Raw genomic sequence first — 16,861 nt, 5'->3', positions numbered from 1 at the left:
AGATTCCAAGAGAATCAGGTGTTGACAAACGCTTGAAAGCAGTAGTTGTTGGATTCCAAAGAAGCAACTCGTTTGTATGATTCAAGCAAACACACAACAATCCATTCAAATGTGAAAGTATTGACACATCATTATTTTGGTGGTCGAATGGTAATGTAACTATTGACCTTGGCCCATAATCATAGGATTGAAAGATGATCGGATGAACAGAGCATGTTAGGTCGTCAATTAAGAGAACTCTTTGGTTAGATGAAACTAATGAGCGAGAACAATGTACCCTTATGAAATCTCGAGTTGACAGCAACGCATACCATTCCTTACAAACACTCTTAGAACGTCCTACGACCTTCGCTGGCACCCTCGTTAATATCTCAAATATTGTTTCAATAGGAAGGTCAGCCATGGTGATACCTTCGTTTAAGATAAATAATAACTTTTTAGTTGTCCAACCTATCTAGATTATAGTTTGGTGAAAATAGGTGTAACCATTACTTTTAAATCAAGTAATATAACATACTTGTTACAACATAATATAATATTAAACAAACTAAAGTATACTTCTACAAGTAGGAAAGAAACATAAAGGCAGTTAACCAAAAGCAAATCACGAAACACCATCATGGATTTTAATATTCAACAACTAAAGATATAAAAACACCCAATGTTTCTAACATGAACACGGACTTAGGTATAGATCCATAATTTAAATATCTCGTGCCTCGAGCATATCTGGGTCGTAATTAATCCTACTCAGTTCTGTAGACTTCAAAATATTAACTGAAAAAACAAATAAAATACAGCTTTTATTAAATTACATGACCCATTAAATGTAACTAATTTTTTAAATAAGTCGATGTTTAAAGCATAACGTACTATCCGGTAGGTGAACCAACTTGACACGTGATACATATATGATAGACTTTCGTTGCACCGCTAGAATGGTACATATAACATCGGAAGGCTTCAGGGCGGACAAAAACATTTGTATTGTATGACCACTGTACACAACAATTTTGGGTTAACGTTCTTTTAAAATTAGTTTTTAGTTACATATGATGTAAATAATATGTCTCTAATATGTTAATAAATAATAACTTACGTCTTATCTCGAAGAGAAAGTTCGAAACAACAACGATCTCGTTTACCTTCTATTATCCTCCCAACCACATCTACAATGAAATCAACCAAATTGTATACACCATATTTAATATCTAAATATATAAACTTTTATAGTTTTAATCAAAAAATAAAGAATGGGATTTTATATGTACCAACAATAAATTTTTTAGGTCTTCTATCATGCTTCAATTTTATAATGGAAGGCACCAACGGATATATACAAGCACCTCTTGGAATCGTAAGCTCCAGTGATAAAAGCTTCGTATATTCATTGATTCATTGATGACGATTTTTTCTCCGAACAGACTAAGAGGTAATTATGGTACTTTGGGTACTCATGATAGTTGAGATTCTCAATTTGGAAATGATACAACGAAAAAAAGCCACCCATCAATGTATCGTCATTATATAGGTGTATCAAATCTTGTGGAACGATCGCAACAATTTTTTGTCTCTAAAAAAAGAACAAATTTAGTGGTGAAAAAACATTCACTTGTATAACGTATAGCAAATTAAAATAATGTTCTTACGTTTTGATCAAGAAAAATAATCACTAATCTCTTTCCCTCGACGTCATGCCAAATAAGCTCGACCATAACAAAGGTTAGATTATACCATGCTCTATCATTTCTCAATGATGAAAATTCGTCGACGGTACAATGACCAGACATATCCTATTAATGTTCAATGTTAGTCAAAGAAAAAACAAAAATTACATATATTTAAATTTATATCTGTTTGATTTTTAAGGTCAAGTAGATAAGAGAGGGGCCAACTAAAATTAAAGTAATACATGATTAAAATTTAAATAACCTTAAAATTAAAAAGTTATATTAATACATAATTAAAACCGAAACATCTACATAAATAATATTCAAACTAATACAAAAAAAAAAATACATTGAAATAAAAATAACTAACACATAATAAAACATTTAGTAAATCACATTAAATATTACTGAAAAACAAAACACCGAATCATAGGATAATCAATCATTATCATCGTCGTTTCGGTGGATGCATTCATCAATAACGTTTTTTTAAGGTTCCCAATTCATTTCTTCATCCAAGGGTGGTTCGTATTCCGCTCCAGGATCGGTTTCGTACCCTTCAGCCCAATCCGGTAGTCCTTGTGTTTGATGGGAGTTTTCCACATGAGGGGGGTTCGAAGATGGTGGATGGTTTGGCACTGTAGGAGTGTTTGCCAATGGAAGATAATGCCCCTCCCCAATACGTAGTGCCCCTAATTGTAGTTGAGCAAAGGTATAATCATACGCCCAAATCAACTCTTCATCCGTCCAAGTATTTGGATCATTATCTTGAGGGATTGTGACTGGAGGTGAGTTTGTGACGGGAGGTGGGTTTGTTGTGGAAGGTGGGGTTGTCACTGGAGAAGGGTTTGATCGTCCATGACTTGAAGGCCCTTGTGGTTCAACTGGAATTGGATAACCACCACCCATACCTCTCAAATAATATGTGTTTGGAATGAATTGTAAACTGAAAAATACAATTTTTATTGGATATAAAGATTAATTTTTAAGCAAATAAAAATAGTTTAAATACTATTTTATTGGATACAAAATTATGATATTCTGAAAAAATTAGTTATTGACACCGGTTGTAGCCGGTTCCTTTATGTCTTTCTTCTTGAACAAAACAAAAAAGATTGTTAAGTGGAAACCACGTTTAAATTTAAATATTGCGTTACGTATATATATATAATTCAAGTATTGCGTTAGATATATATATGCAATTTAAATTTAAATACCATAAACTATCAACTTATTTGTGCATAAGGTGTTGTACATCATGTTTGGGGAATTTTTTAAAAAAAGAAGTTGATTTTATACTTTTAGTCCAATAGTATTTGATGAATTATTGTTAATCCAAAACTATTTAAGTTATTACTTTTAACCAAAACTTTTCATCTTTTCGGTTTAACCTCATAACTTTACTTTTAATGACTTCCTATAGAAATCATATAGTAGCTTTTAGACTAAAACAGCAGGTTAGTCTATTTATCTGTTTAATACTAATAATAGTATAACTGCAGGTTATGCTTTTAAGAGTTTTTTTCCATATAGGTGTAGCTGAAAAACTTATTTACCAAAATAAGTGATGAAAAAAGTATTTACTGGATGTTTTTTTTTAAGTTGGGTTTTCTCACTTTTAATTCTATTGGATAAAAGCACTGCTGTTTATAAATATGTTTACTTAATAAGAGTTAAAGAAAAATTGTAGTAATGTTAAAAAAATAGATCGTAGATTTTATATGAAGTTTTGTTCAAAGTTTTTTCCTAATTATTTTATTAACATTTTATTCTTTCATAGGTATTGTTTTAGTTTCCTTCAAAATATTTACTTATAAACTTTTTATACACTTATCTTTCAACTATTTTTTTTAAAATTTTAGTAATTTACATAATAATAAAAGAAAAAACACATCATTTTAAGTTCAAACAACACAAATATCCATTTTAAGTGGAAAGCTAATATATTCAATAAACCATCATATATTTAGTTTAACACACTTTGTTAATGTATTTAGCATAAAAACAATAAACAGTTAAAAAACATAAAAATAGTTTACGTTGTACGATTATATAAGTACATACATTATTCTTACTCTTATAAATCATTATATAATTATATTTTTATGTAAGGAAATTAGGAATGAGATTTTTTTTTAATTGGTCTTGCATTTTATTTCCGTTGTTTGACATGAGTTATTTGAATTGGTCTTGTATTTCCTTTTTGGGTGTTTCATTGGGTGGGGTAGTCTTCTTTTGATTCCCCCAAGTCTGGTTGTGTTCTGGGTGGGGTGGTAGTCTCCTATTTTGCAAGTGTTATTTTATGAATGAGAGTTGGACTTGGTTGTTTAAATACAATATATGTTAAAAATAGAAGATAGAAAGTCAAAAAAAATAAATCAAATTAACTTGTTTTATACTTCTCAAAAGACTATAGTTTTATAAGATACTGGATAAATATGAAAAACGTTGATAGATATTTTGGAAGATTTGACGTAGAAAAAGTAATAATATACTTTTGGAATGTTTCTTTTTCGAGAAATGCTAAGGGGCGCCTTTATTTTATTAGAAAATGTCAAAATATGGTACTTTCATTTTTAACCTTATACTTGAATCTTTAAATCCAATTTGTATTTATTTTATTAGAAAATATCAAAATATGGTACTTTCATTTTTAACCTTATACTTGAATCTTTAAATCCAAATTTTAAAACATCTCCAAGTGAAGTCATCTGACTTCTGCTCATTTTTAAACCCTAATAATGATGCATATTTTAGCGAGATAAACTAATAAAATCGTGCGAAATAAGTTTAATTAATTAGGGAAAAAAATACATTTTTTGGTTAACATATCAAACATACTTGACTGATAATCCGCCCCGCATTCGGAATATATAGATTTATGATTCTTGCAAAAGACGATTGTCATCTAGTTTTGGTAAATAAGTTTTCCCCCGACACCTATTTGGGCAAAAACTCTAGCTTTTAGACTTGAATAACAGGTTATATAGTAGCTTTTAGACTTAAACAGCAGGTTATATAGTAGCTTTTAGACTATAACAGCAGGTTGTAACTTAAACAGCAGGTTAATAATAGTATAACAGCAGGCTATATAGTAGCTTCATTCCAATATTACCGTCCACAAATACACAACACAATCTATGACATGTACAATTAATACAAATTTGAAATTGCAAGACTGATTAAAAAGGTAAAACAAGAAAACTTATAACTGTCCAACATACCCGTTTCTAATACAGTTAATTAGTTATGAGAATATACTACATTTTTTACACTAAACTTAAAGAAAAGGGAGTTTTAGGAGGATGCTTAACCTTAGCAAGCAAGGAGAAGGATTTGAGAGAAAATAAAGAGCCTGAACTTGGACTTGGAACTTGATCTTGTAGCTTAACTTGCTTCAGTTTCAAACAGGTTCAAGCTACCTTAACTTGCTTCAGCTTGAACTTGTGTGTGTGTGTAGTGGGAGTTTCGACTCAAATTATGGAGGTGGAGGAAGAGTAAAAGTGAGTTAATGTGGGGAGGTGCTTCTTATAAGGGAAGTGAGAGAGAGTAAGGGTTTAATGTGTAAATGCATGACACCTGAAGGGTTAAAATGGTTTGTTTGAGGGTTATTTGTTTGACCGGTTTTTAAAAGAAAAGGGAAGAGCATGCTATAAAGTGTGTTAATGAGCAGGCTATAAAGTGTGTTACTGTTGAAATGAGCAGGCTATATAAAAGTGAAATGACTCTGTTGCACTCTTCACCATTTTAGGAAATCAGAGAGAGAGGACCATCTATGCAGCCTGCACTCTTTCACCATTTTAGCCACTACTGAAGATTCAGAAATGTGTGTCCAGTTGTTCTGCAGAAAGCAATTCCATACAAATCAAACTAAGTCTCGGTTTTTTAAAAATATACAAATTCAAATGAACAAACCTTTGACTTTGGAATAACTTTGACTGCAACAACTTAAACCGAAAACCGAACAAATAAACAACTTAACCGATTGAATTAAAACTCGAACCGAATAACCAATTCGGTTTATGGTTCGGGTTGTAACCAAAACACGAAGGATCGAATTTGTAAACTGAATAAACCGAAGAGATAAGAAAATAGGCTTGGGATCAGCTAAAAACAAGTGTAAAAAACATATTAAGACCTTGATTTTTCGGTTTCAAACCGATCAAACTAAACACCACATCCTAACCAAAATAAACCTGACCGAATAACCATTACGGTTTCGGTTCCTGTTTTAACCCAAACAACAGGAACATTGAGTTTCGAAACCGAATTAAGCAAACCCAAACCTTAATAAACCAAATCGATTTAGCCTTACAAGCTCATTCTTGATGCAAAATCACAAACAGGAACATGTTGACTTTCAAAAGTCAAACATTTTGCAAATTCAACTTTAAGTTTGACATGAATCTGCAATTTCAATTGATCCTCTTGACTTATAATAACATCAATAATAATCAAACTACAGTTATGATGAAGCTTAATCACATAATTAACCAAGTTCAATGTACCTTTTTCACCAAAGTCAAAACATTGTAAGGGTTTAGCCGTTCAAAGTAGAGGAGCACAAAGCCTCGACTCTTAGCCCTATCACATCTGCAACCGACCCTTTCATTCTAAAAAAAATATAAATCAAACCTGCTCAGGAGAGCCATATGTAATCAAACCTGGTCCAGATATGGATCGTGATACTTCTCCACTTTGCTCGGCAAGGTCAGAACTGTAAAAAAAAAGTAAGACCAATTAATATGATCGTATCGATATATTTGTCATTGCATGAACTCTAAAATGATTAAAAAAGCATAAGCAAGAAGCAAAGAATGGAAGGTGAAACAAAAGGGTTATTATGATATTTACCCATTCTCTCTAACAGAACGCCTTAATAAAGCAGCAGCTCTTGCTTCACCTGACATATCCTCCTTTCTTTTACTCATTTCTCGCGCCTAGAGAAACATAAAAAGGCATAATAGGGTTACAAGAATAGATTAAAATGGCATAAGTTTAGGGAGCATGTACCTCGGAGCCATTATTGTCCAGCAAATATCCAACAAGATGACCACCACATCATTTACAACTTAGAACGATACCTTGTTAGAGTCCCTGACATTAATTAAAGATTGTGACTGGATGTTGATATCTTGAACAGACATGATCAGCTCTGGTTTTGAGCCCTTCACTGAAACCACTCTCTAGAACCGAAAAAGAGACAATAATTCAATATATATTTCATGGATTAATGTGAACAAAGTATAGCAGATAGTATATCAATACCGAAGATACATATCTGCTTCCATGCCTTGATGCATGACCATTTGGTTTGCCAATCTTTGAACCTGTTTTCGATGTTTGTCCAGCTGGGACTGTTCTTGTGTTCCCTAGCAAATCACAAAACAACCATCAGTCAACTTAACAGTACCACATCTGTAAACCACCACCTCAAAAACCATCAGATCTGGCTCTAGTCTATTTGTCAATTGTATTTCTTTTAGCATATTAAGGGGCATGTTCTTTTTACAATATTGCAAGCTTAATAATAATAAAACAAGTCACAAACCAGAATAATAATAAAAAATACAGCAACATACAAAAAATGCTTTATGACATAATAAATATAATTTCTTTACCTTCTGTGAATGTACAAACAAACGAACGTGGATCTTCAATGAATGGTTTTACTTCTCTTTCCTACATGTGTGAGGGGCAAATGCTTTAAAATGAACCTGTGTGACTCACCAAAACCCTCTCAATCGACCATCTTGTTCATCCGTTAAACGAACAGCTGGGAGCTGATAAATGAACCTGTGTATACAAGAGAACACCATAATCTTTTAAATAAGTCCAATCAGCTTCTAGAATGATAAGCCGCTCACATGTTGTCCAATGAAAAAGCAATATTTAAATGAAAAATGAATCAGGACAACCTTGATTTCAAGCTTCTGGAGACATCACCCATTAGTTTGTCAAAGCATAAGGAAAGCCGCTGATGCTGATCTGTTGGCTGCAATATCACAAAAATACAACTTATATAAAAAAAATCAGTCAAATATAATTTTAAAAATGCAAAAACTATATCAAACACCCAACCACATTTCAAATAAACCATTTCCTTTATCATTCCTCAAATCCTCAAATTCAGCAAAGACCCAATTGTCAATGCACAGTAGATAACAACATGATCAAACAATCTCAAACATTACAGGAACAACAAAAGCAAATCGACAACGAGTCAATCACTTTCAAGTTGTGAGTTCCATAATCGCCGATAAAATGTCACCATCTGCAGCCTTTAACGCCTTGACCGCCTTTGGTCTTGAGACCCCGACTTGAGTCATGACCAGCTCGATGTCCTTGGGCTCCACCCCGGTCTCGTCTACATCCTCATCGTCCTGAGCCACGACTGTTGGCTCAGGCGTCGATATCACGTTGCTAAGGTTAGGTGCTTTGAATTGCTCTGCTGCCTGACTCCGCAACTGTGAGTTCAGATCCTCTATTTTTGCTTCGCCGAATATTACGTATGTGTCTGAAGCAGGGGACTTGAAAACATCTGGCTTTGAGATCACAAATAGCATCTGCAAAATGATGAAACTAATGATTTACAAGCAACAAACAATTGTGGAAACTAACAGTAGAAAATGGCAAAATGAATTTCTTGAAGGTAGATTATAACCGAGCCAAGCTCAAGCCGGAGAAACTACCAACAAGCCGAGCTCGAGCTTTGAAAACAAAGCTCGAACCGACCTAAGCTCGAGCTCTCATTAAGTTTATCGAACTCGAGCTCGGTTCGTTTGCACCGATGCTTTAAGGTAACTTTACCTTGCAAGAAAATGTAGTGAATAAGATTACAAAAGCTATATTTTTTTAAGTTTTTAAGTTAACCAACTTGACCTTGTTGGAGGCAAATACATACAATATCAATCCACTTATGATAATTAATTAACACATGTCATATGAACAAAACTGAAAAGGTAAAACAAAAATTCAAGAAAGTAGGCCAGTGCGTCGAATTGTTTTAAGGGTATAATGGTCATTTCACTTGGAGTCAAATGAACTTTTTAACATCTTTGAGTGAAAAGGACTAAACACACATGTGTTACAGTTTGGGAAAAAACTATATCCATATGTTTAATCTACTTGATATCAATATATCAAACTAATAGTTTTGGACAATTATTTTTAGATAAGGATAGACCTCAATATTTCTTCCATAATAAGTAATCTAGCACCAGCCTCAATACCTACTTGGATTAATTCCTTTCCCTGCCAATACAACACAATATATCAAAGAATGACTAATAAATAAGATATTTAGAACAAAAAGGTAATAGAAAAGATTATTTTCAAAAAAATATCAATTTGCGCACCATTATATGATCATAAGGCCAATGTCTGTATCAGGGCCAGTTCCCTCTTTAAGCTACTTCTTGATTGGGTAATAAAAGATAGCTATGAATTTATATAAGCTCCATAAATGACACTTATATGAATGATACGATTTTCGGGTTGGGGTTGGATTCAGATTCGTGTAAAATTTTCGGGTTCGAGTCGGGTTAAACCGCGAACCCGACCCGTTTAGCACCCGTAATTCCATAAAATGGACTTTAATCAAAATGTTTTAATTACGGATATCAGCTATCAACGATCTAACCATATTGCCATCCTGTTGCTCTCAAAAGCAGCCAAAAACTCTTTGTACTGAACTAATACAGAAATTGATTGCAGAAGTAGATCTCTTAGTTCTGTGCTTGATATTCTCGGGTCGCTGAAATGGGTAACCACAAAAGTAACCTGAATAAAAAACATCGAAAACATTAGTTTATACGTAAATAGTTTATATCCGTAGTTATAAACTTACAAACATTGAAAAAGAGGAACGTACAAATGAACCAAGTCCTTGTTTTATAAACATTCCTGTAGAGACAAAAGGAGGATCACTCTTTCGCAAAACATAAAAACAATCAACCTGCAAAGCAAGATCAAGAGGGTTTAATAACATCAAAATATTTTTGGGTAACGCAAAAAAGTGAAAGTTTATATTATGAGGGTCTAATGGCGTACCAGAGTTTCTAAATAAAATTCAGTCACATAACTGAAAACCAAATCCATTTTGCTAAGAACCAGAAGCAACTGAGAAATGCAAATACATGCTGCATACATTCCCCTTTGTTTCCAACTGGCAAAAAGAGAAACATGGTACCTACGATACAAACATGGATACGAATTTAATAAATAAAAGAGTAAAATGTAACAAAACACCATGATATAATACAAACTATTAAAGCTTCAAAATAATAACTCCCTCCCAACATAGTTATTCCAAATACATTCAAAATCAACAAAGAACTTTAGATTCATAATTTGAACATCAATAATAACAAATTTCACAGCAAGAGAATAAGATCATAAAATAACTCCAGCAACAGCAAAAAATTCCTCAACAAAACGCGTAAAATCAATCTAGATATACTTACCAAAACATCATTACTCATCAAATCAAAATAAAAACTATATAACCATAACAATAGTTCCACTAATTCACATAACAACAACTTAAAACTATAAAACGCACAGAAACACCTTAAACTAACACCAGAACATCACAATAACACAGATCTCGTAAACCTAAACAATAACATTCATAACATAGTGCAGATGTACCAAAAACAGAAGCCAATAAACATATTTCTGAGCATCTACAACCGTCTAAACCATCAAACCGAAGATCTCTGCCACCGGAGCACCGGAAACGACGTCGTAGAGCCTCTCAACCTCCATTCTCGGTTTCCATCAGAAAAACAGTAAAAAAGTAAAAAAGTTAGGGCTTGTAGACTACAAAAGTTTTGTATGAGAAAATATTCAGCAAAAAAGAAAAGATAAACCTACCTTGCTTACTACGCAGATCTGAAGAAGAAGAAGAAGAAGAACAAGAAGAAACAAACACATATCTGAAGAGGAATCGTAGACTTGAAGAGAAACAAACTCTTATGTGAGGAGAAACAAACCCTAAATCTGAATCGCCAGAGAGAGAGAGTACAGGATGAGAGCCGGATAAAATGAGAGGATGAGAGAGAGTAGAGGATGGTGTCCGCGTGTTTTGTTTGAGTGAAAGGGTATAATTGGAAACTCAAGTTTAATGGTGCTTAAAAGACTTGTACATAATGCTTTAAGGGTGTTTTAAGGAAATTTCAATGACCTTAAGAAGTCCTTTGGATATGTATATTATATATAGTAAGATATATATATATATAAAATATATATAGTTAAAATTTACTCAATAAGTATGATGACTTAATTTATATATTAACTAATTATTATCATGGTTGGATATTGGTTAGTGATGCCTTGTTTAAGCATAGGTGATCAGTCCATGCCTAACTAAGGCTAGGCTATTCAATACCTGTCCCTGACAATAAGCCTAGTACCTAAAATTAATACTACTATTATTAATAATAAAACTAATATTATCTACCAAAAATAAATAATAAGTAACTAAACATAAATTTAAACGAGAGTATACCTCAAACATATTTTTTATACATAAAAATATAAATTCTTTACCTCAATGGTTTTAACAAGAATTTTAAATATAGGAATATTGTATTGTAAGTTTCCATATATAATCAATAATATTTATGTTTTAAATTTATAAAATGTTCTTCAATAAATATCACGAAAGGCTCGATTGGTGTTGTAAAAACTGTTTAAGAGATATACTGAAATATGAAATAAATTTCTGTATCATTATCTTAACACATGATTGTGTTTAAGATTGCTTGTATAGAATAAATTAACAAAGCAGATTCAATTATAAATAAATAAATAAATAATTAAATCCGAGATTAGCGCAAGCTTCAGATTTTGTGAAAACGTCACCACAAGGTGATCGTAATCAAGGAAATAATTTAGTGAAGTCGAAGGCCAAGAAAGCATGTTATAGTTCGAGAGAATCAAAGTGCTTGTTGGGATTATGTTGAATATGATGGCTTCAATTCATCATATGGGACCTTGAATGGAATATGTATTGCGAGCAAGTTAACTGGTTTTGAATAAAACGAGTTTGAATAAGAAAGTTCGAACATGATCACAACAAAAACCATGTATACCTTTCAAAAGAAAATCGAGTTTTTCAAGAAATTCATTGCTTCGATATTAAAGAGTCATCGCTTTGTAAAAACGCGGTTTACAATACAAAGATCAAGTATAGTGAAATGATATTTGAACTTTTGATAAAACAACAAATTGGAATGATGCCCTCCTATGGTTTTCATAACTCAAATGAACCACATGCGCAACAAACAGTGCATGTGTAACGTGTGGATTTATCAAGAAATGAAATAGATCAATATTTGCTACTATGAAAGAAATCCTTATGGTATGATGACCATTAGGGGAAGTAGCAATGCAAAAGTTTATTAATAGAGGTCAGAATTTTAACAAAAGAAATTTAAGAATTTTATCTGGAAATTTTGGGTGATAACCGTTGTTAAGTGACATTGCCCAGGATTGTTGAATGAAATGAAATGAAATAGGGGATTTGCAAAGGTATATGACTCCTTTTTCATTGCCAGTAATTTATGAGTACGATTAGACTATGCATCGATTGTTGTGAAATCTTGTTACAACGTACCTCAGCGATATTCATTTTATAGGATCATGTGGCAAAGTGCCGCTTTTTTATCAGTAGTTCTTCTACTGACGGAATTAGCATTGGTTTTATCGTGCCTAATTTATATTTTTCAAAGGTCTAGCCTTGGAAGTCGTGTGTGATATACTCCGACATCTGTGTATAATTCTTGTGTTTTCTTGTGCACTAGCACGACTTTACATGCTTCTTGCGTTTAATAGTTTATGATAATACTTTTGGAAATTCTTTATATTTTTGGATGGTGTTTCAACTTAAAAGGGTTTCTATTGTTTATTTTGTCACACGAGCTACGAGACAAATGATCAAACGAAATAATGTTTGATATCGGAAAAGAGATTCCTAATAAAGAAATCTAGACACATATACTTGTGCTTTACTCCTAACTGACTTTTGGAATTTCTTATAGATATACATATCTATATAATCATATATTTCACATGCTGTAATATACATACCTTCTATAAGGTCAATGTATTTAACAGATTCATATTTCCAAAAACAAGTCAGATATCATGTCATGATATTATTTAGGGAAATCTTGTCACTTGTTTGACATACTATATACCCCGTCTTATCTGATTCGCGCAGGAGAGGTAAACCTCAGTCTATCCGGACAAGCTGGAGAGTCTGCTACTCTATACCTAGTTTTGCCGGAGAAAATTTTCTATTTCCCATAAATAGTATCTTTTCAAGATATTAAAAGTGCCTTTCTTTTATTAGGGCTTTTATCCAGAATCAAGGAAATTTGTATTCCCATAACATATCTTTATTCTAGACCAAGTAATATCAATAAACAAGAATAAATAGCAATTAAGTGTTACTGCTTATTTATTGTACCTTGCAATGTTCTATCACCATTCTTATGGCATACTAATATAAGTATTTTATCTTGAAGCTTATATTAAGGCAAAATTCTTAAGTTCAAGTCTAAATATCATCCTGAGTGCTATCAGATAATATTAAGTTCCTAATTCTCCGTTTAAACTTAGGTATTATTACAACACCTAATTGTTTAAACAAGTGGCTTAGCTTATACTAAGGCATCTTTTCTTATGTTCAAGTCTAAATGCTATCAGATGTGCTACCAGTTAATAGCAATCTCCTAACTCTTTTATTTAAGCTTAAATATTATTATCACAACACTTATAGGCTTAAAGCAGTGGCTCTGATACCACCTTTACTGTCACGACATCCGACCCCATCCTGGACGGAATCGGGAGCCGCGAGCAGCCCAGTGGTACCGGTGATTATTTTAAAAAACATTGCAGCGGAAATTTCATTAGGACCGTGAGTTAGGAAAAATATCAGAGTTTAAAAACACCAGATTTTATTTATTAAATAGATGGGAAAAAACCCATGTTTTACAAAGGTAGCTTAAAAAACGATATTTCTTAATTTGATTTAATTAATAAAATAAGCCGCTTCTTGAAGTCCTTCAGTGCTGGATCCAATCCTTACTCCAATCTACTGTAATTACCTGAAACGCGTTTTAAAAAGGTTTTGTCAGCGGGGAAATACTGAGTGAGTTCATTCAGGTTTTATACAAAACAGATTTGTTATAATTTACAGTATTAAGAGCGATTACAATGTTTCTGATTATCAACCAACTACCCACAGTATTTGTCACTTGACCAGCCATCGGTAGCCTCATTGCCCGATGGTGTCTGTGACTATGGTCATATCACCCCTTGGCTAACCTGTTGTCTAATGGTGACGGTTATCAAGTATTGTATACAAAACCCCACATACCGGCTGTAACTTGGTGATTACATAGACTTAATCCCTGTAATTATAACTTTGAAAATAATTTAGAGTTTTGTAACACAGTTGATAAAAAGAGAATGACTCACATTATAAGCATGCAGTATTGAATTAACAAGCTTCATGATTCAGATTCTTCTGAGAATTAGTATCTACTTTGATTGTAAGTGTATGGGGTAGAGTTTAACCTATGGACAATCCTGATAACCTAATTTAAGCGATAATGCACACGAAACTAGGTAAATAACTAATACAGCATTTACGATAACTCATGAGATTAAACCTTCACAACGAATGACAAAGTGCGATACTTAAACATCCAGCGGATTCACAACGAATGACAGAGTATAGCCCGAATTCGGGTGACACTCAAACATCCTGTCGGAATCACGACGAATGACAAAGTATAAACCCAATTTGAGCAGCACTTAAACATTCATCGGATAGTTTCAATCGATCGGACATTGAATCGTAGCAGCGATCAAGTTAATACCCGGTATCGTAGCAGAATTCGAGCTAGTGTGTGTTTGGTAGTAAAACGGCTATAACTCAGTGTATATAACGAATTTTATCGTCGAACCGAAGCCAGAATTCAAGTCCCAGGCCCCCTATTTATACCTAAAATTTGTCCCTCTCGCGTGTCGCGAGGGGTCGCCTGGGCGGCGTCACTTGGCGCGACGGGTTACATTTCTTTGTAGGGTTGCCACGTTCATTTATAGCCTAGGTGAGTCGACGGGATTGATAAATTCAATTTCTACAGCGAGTTATATGGATAATCGTCAAGTAGGGAATACCCCCCTTGAGTTTTAGGGGCCCTGATCCTGATTCTGATTGTTATGAAAATTTTAGGAGTTGTGCAGGATTACTTGGGTGTCTCAATTAGGGTTTTCTATTGGGCAAATAAAATAATAGATATGACTTTTGATGAGAGTTGTTTACAAAATAGAATAATAAGTAATTGTTTTGAGTAAATCACAAAAAGGAAATAAAACGGTGAGAAAAGAGAAGGGACCCACTGTGTAACTTTAGGGTTTAACTAGAAAATATCCTGGTATAAATTTTGGGTATAACTTTTGGACTAAATATATATATATATATATATATATACATATAATGCACTCGTGGTAAGTATAATACCCCTAATTCAACCTTGTCCCGAAGTCCCGAGATAGAATCCCAACAACTTAGTCGGGCAGAGCCCTGACATATGTTATGAGACTCAGATCAATCGGAAAGGGTAGCGATGATCGGGAGTTAAAATACTTAAAATGAGACAGCAGCTTATTATTATTATTAATGAAATAGAAAAGAATATATACGATAAAGATGACGACATCTTAGAACAGAAGAGGGAATTGGCAAATGTTATGAGGAAAGGCATATTTATAGTGAATTTTAAGATTTCCTTTGAGGTGAAGTAGGCTTCCACGTTTACCACCATTTCATTTTATATGGACACACGTCCAACTTCAAGTTTGATTTAAATTTTAAATTATTATTATATTTCTTTTTAATTGAAATGAAATGTACACATGAATGTACATGAAATCATAATTCTCAAAACTTAACATGCATACGTAGCCAACAATATTTTGTTAGATTATTTTATTATTTATTTTCAATTTGATACGTACATACATATCTAAATTGATATGTATTATTAATATATATTAATTTAATTGGTTTACTTCTTTGCTCGTATAACTTCTAAAATATAATGTTTTATAAAATAATAAATATGTCTTTAGAATGAGAATATTTTTGTCTACATTTGAGTCTAAGTTTCATTAAAAATAGAGTAGGTTCAAAATACAATGTATTTTTATAATTTAATTAGTATACAGTTACTAGACCCGTCTAGGAACTTCATATTTCTAATAGTCAACTTACCCGTAGACTACCTGTCTAATAATATGAGTTTTTATATACTTTTATTTTATTAGAAATGTCACCCATATATAGGCCAATTAATTAATATAATATATCAACCCACTATATAAAATAGTATTTAAAACTATTTAGATTGAATATTTATATTAATAATAAACTAGTTACTAGTTACTAGTGGTTAATAAATTTAACCAAACCTATAATTTTTTAGATGATAAAAATAGGAATGTTGCAGCAGGTAATGTAATGAAAGATTATCTAATGGAATGTAATTTCATTGTAATTTGATTTGATTATGTTAAATGAAGGCTGCACTTGTCCAAATGACAGAGTTTTGACCAAATGACAAATTGTCGAAAGTGACGAATTGTCCAAATGACCATATTTTAAAGCTGCAAATGACCAAATTGGTCGACAAATTGTTGAAAGTGACGAATTGTCCAAATGACCATATTTTAAAGCTGCAAATGACCAAATTGGTCGACAAATTGTCGAAAGTGACGAATTGTCCAAATGACCATATTTTAAAACTGCAAATGACTAAAACTGCAAACACAAACTGCAAATGACTAAAACTGCAAACACAAACTGCAAACTAGACTAAATGATTCAAAAGTTGCCATACATACCAAGTTCCCACATGTTCACACAAAAGATACATGACTTAATAACTAGAGTTAAACAGTTTGACATGCATACCAAATCAGTTTGACACAAACTGTTATCATAACAGTTTGAAACAAACTGCAAAAAACGTCAACTGATCTAAACTAAAGTTAACCTAAGAAGCTTCTGGTTCTGCCCCATCCTTAGCCTTTGAAGACTGACCACAGCTCCTCCTGTTATGTCCAACTTTCTTGCAGATTTGACAAGTCAAAGAGTTCCCCTTCCTGGATAGCTT

The 16,861-nt window shown here is 32.8% G+C and overlaps 1 protein-coding gene across 2 annotated transcripts; it reads right to left on the bottom strand.

The window, feature by feature from the left end:
- Positions 1 to 517: 517 nt before the first annotated feature.
- Positions 518 to 10,703, bottom strand: LOC110890592 (E3 ubiquitin-protein ligase RKP-like). 2 transcript variants are annotated; one of them, XR_004870979.1, is made up of 8 exons: positions 10,323 to 10,692; positions 9,723 to 9,861; positions 9,544 to 9,627; positions 9,313 to 9,452; positions 8,857 to 8,924; positions 7,589 to 8,236; positions 7,401 to 7,466; positions 518 to 777 (listed from the first exon to the last, which is right to left on the bottom strand). XR_004870979.1 is itself a non-coding variant. In XM_035979147.1 (6 exons), the coding sequence occupies exons 1-5, from the start codon at positions 10,355 to 10,357 to the stop codon at positions 8,912 to 8,914; spliced, it is 411 nt and encodes a 136-aa protein (XP_035835040.1). In that variant the 5' UTR covers positions 10,358 to 10,703; the 3' UTR covers positions 7,709 to 8,236; positions 8,857 to 8,911. The 2 variants fall into 2 exon arrangements, 1 of the variants encoding a protein (XP_035835040.1); XM_035979147.1 differs by lacking the exons at positions 518 to 777; positions 7,401 to 7,466 and having other exon boundaries at positions 7,709 to 8,236; positions 10,323 to 10,703.
- Positions 10,704 to 16,861: the final 6,158 nt, after the last annotated feature.

Source organism: Helianthus annuus, chromosome 11 (assembly GCF_002127325.2).
Source record: "Helianthus annuus cultivar XRQ/B chromosome 11, HanXRQr2.0-SUNRISE, whole genome shotgun sequence".
NCBI lineage: Eukaryota > Viridiplantae > Streptophyta > Magnoliopsida > Asterales > Asteraceae > Helianthus > Helianthus annuus.
This window is presented reverse-complemented; position numbering and strand designations above follow the sequence as displayed.

Excerpts from the sequence above, each read along its gene's own strand:
- LOC110890592 (XM_035979147.1), bottom strand. The coding sequence starts at position 10,357 with ATGCTCAGAAATATGTTTATTGGCTTCTGTTTTTG. Across the intron at positions 9,862-10,322 it reads TTTATTGGCTTCTGTTTTTG|GTACCATGTTTCTCTTTTTG; the intron begins GTACATCTGCAC and ends TTTGTATCGTAG. Across the intron at positions 9,453-9,543 it reads AACAAGGACTTGGTTCATTT|GTTACTTTTGTGGTTACCCA; the intron begins GTACGTTCCTCT and ends TTTTTTATTCAG.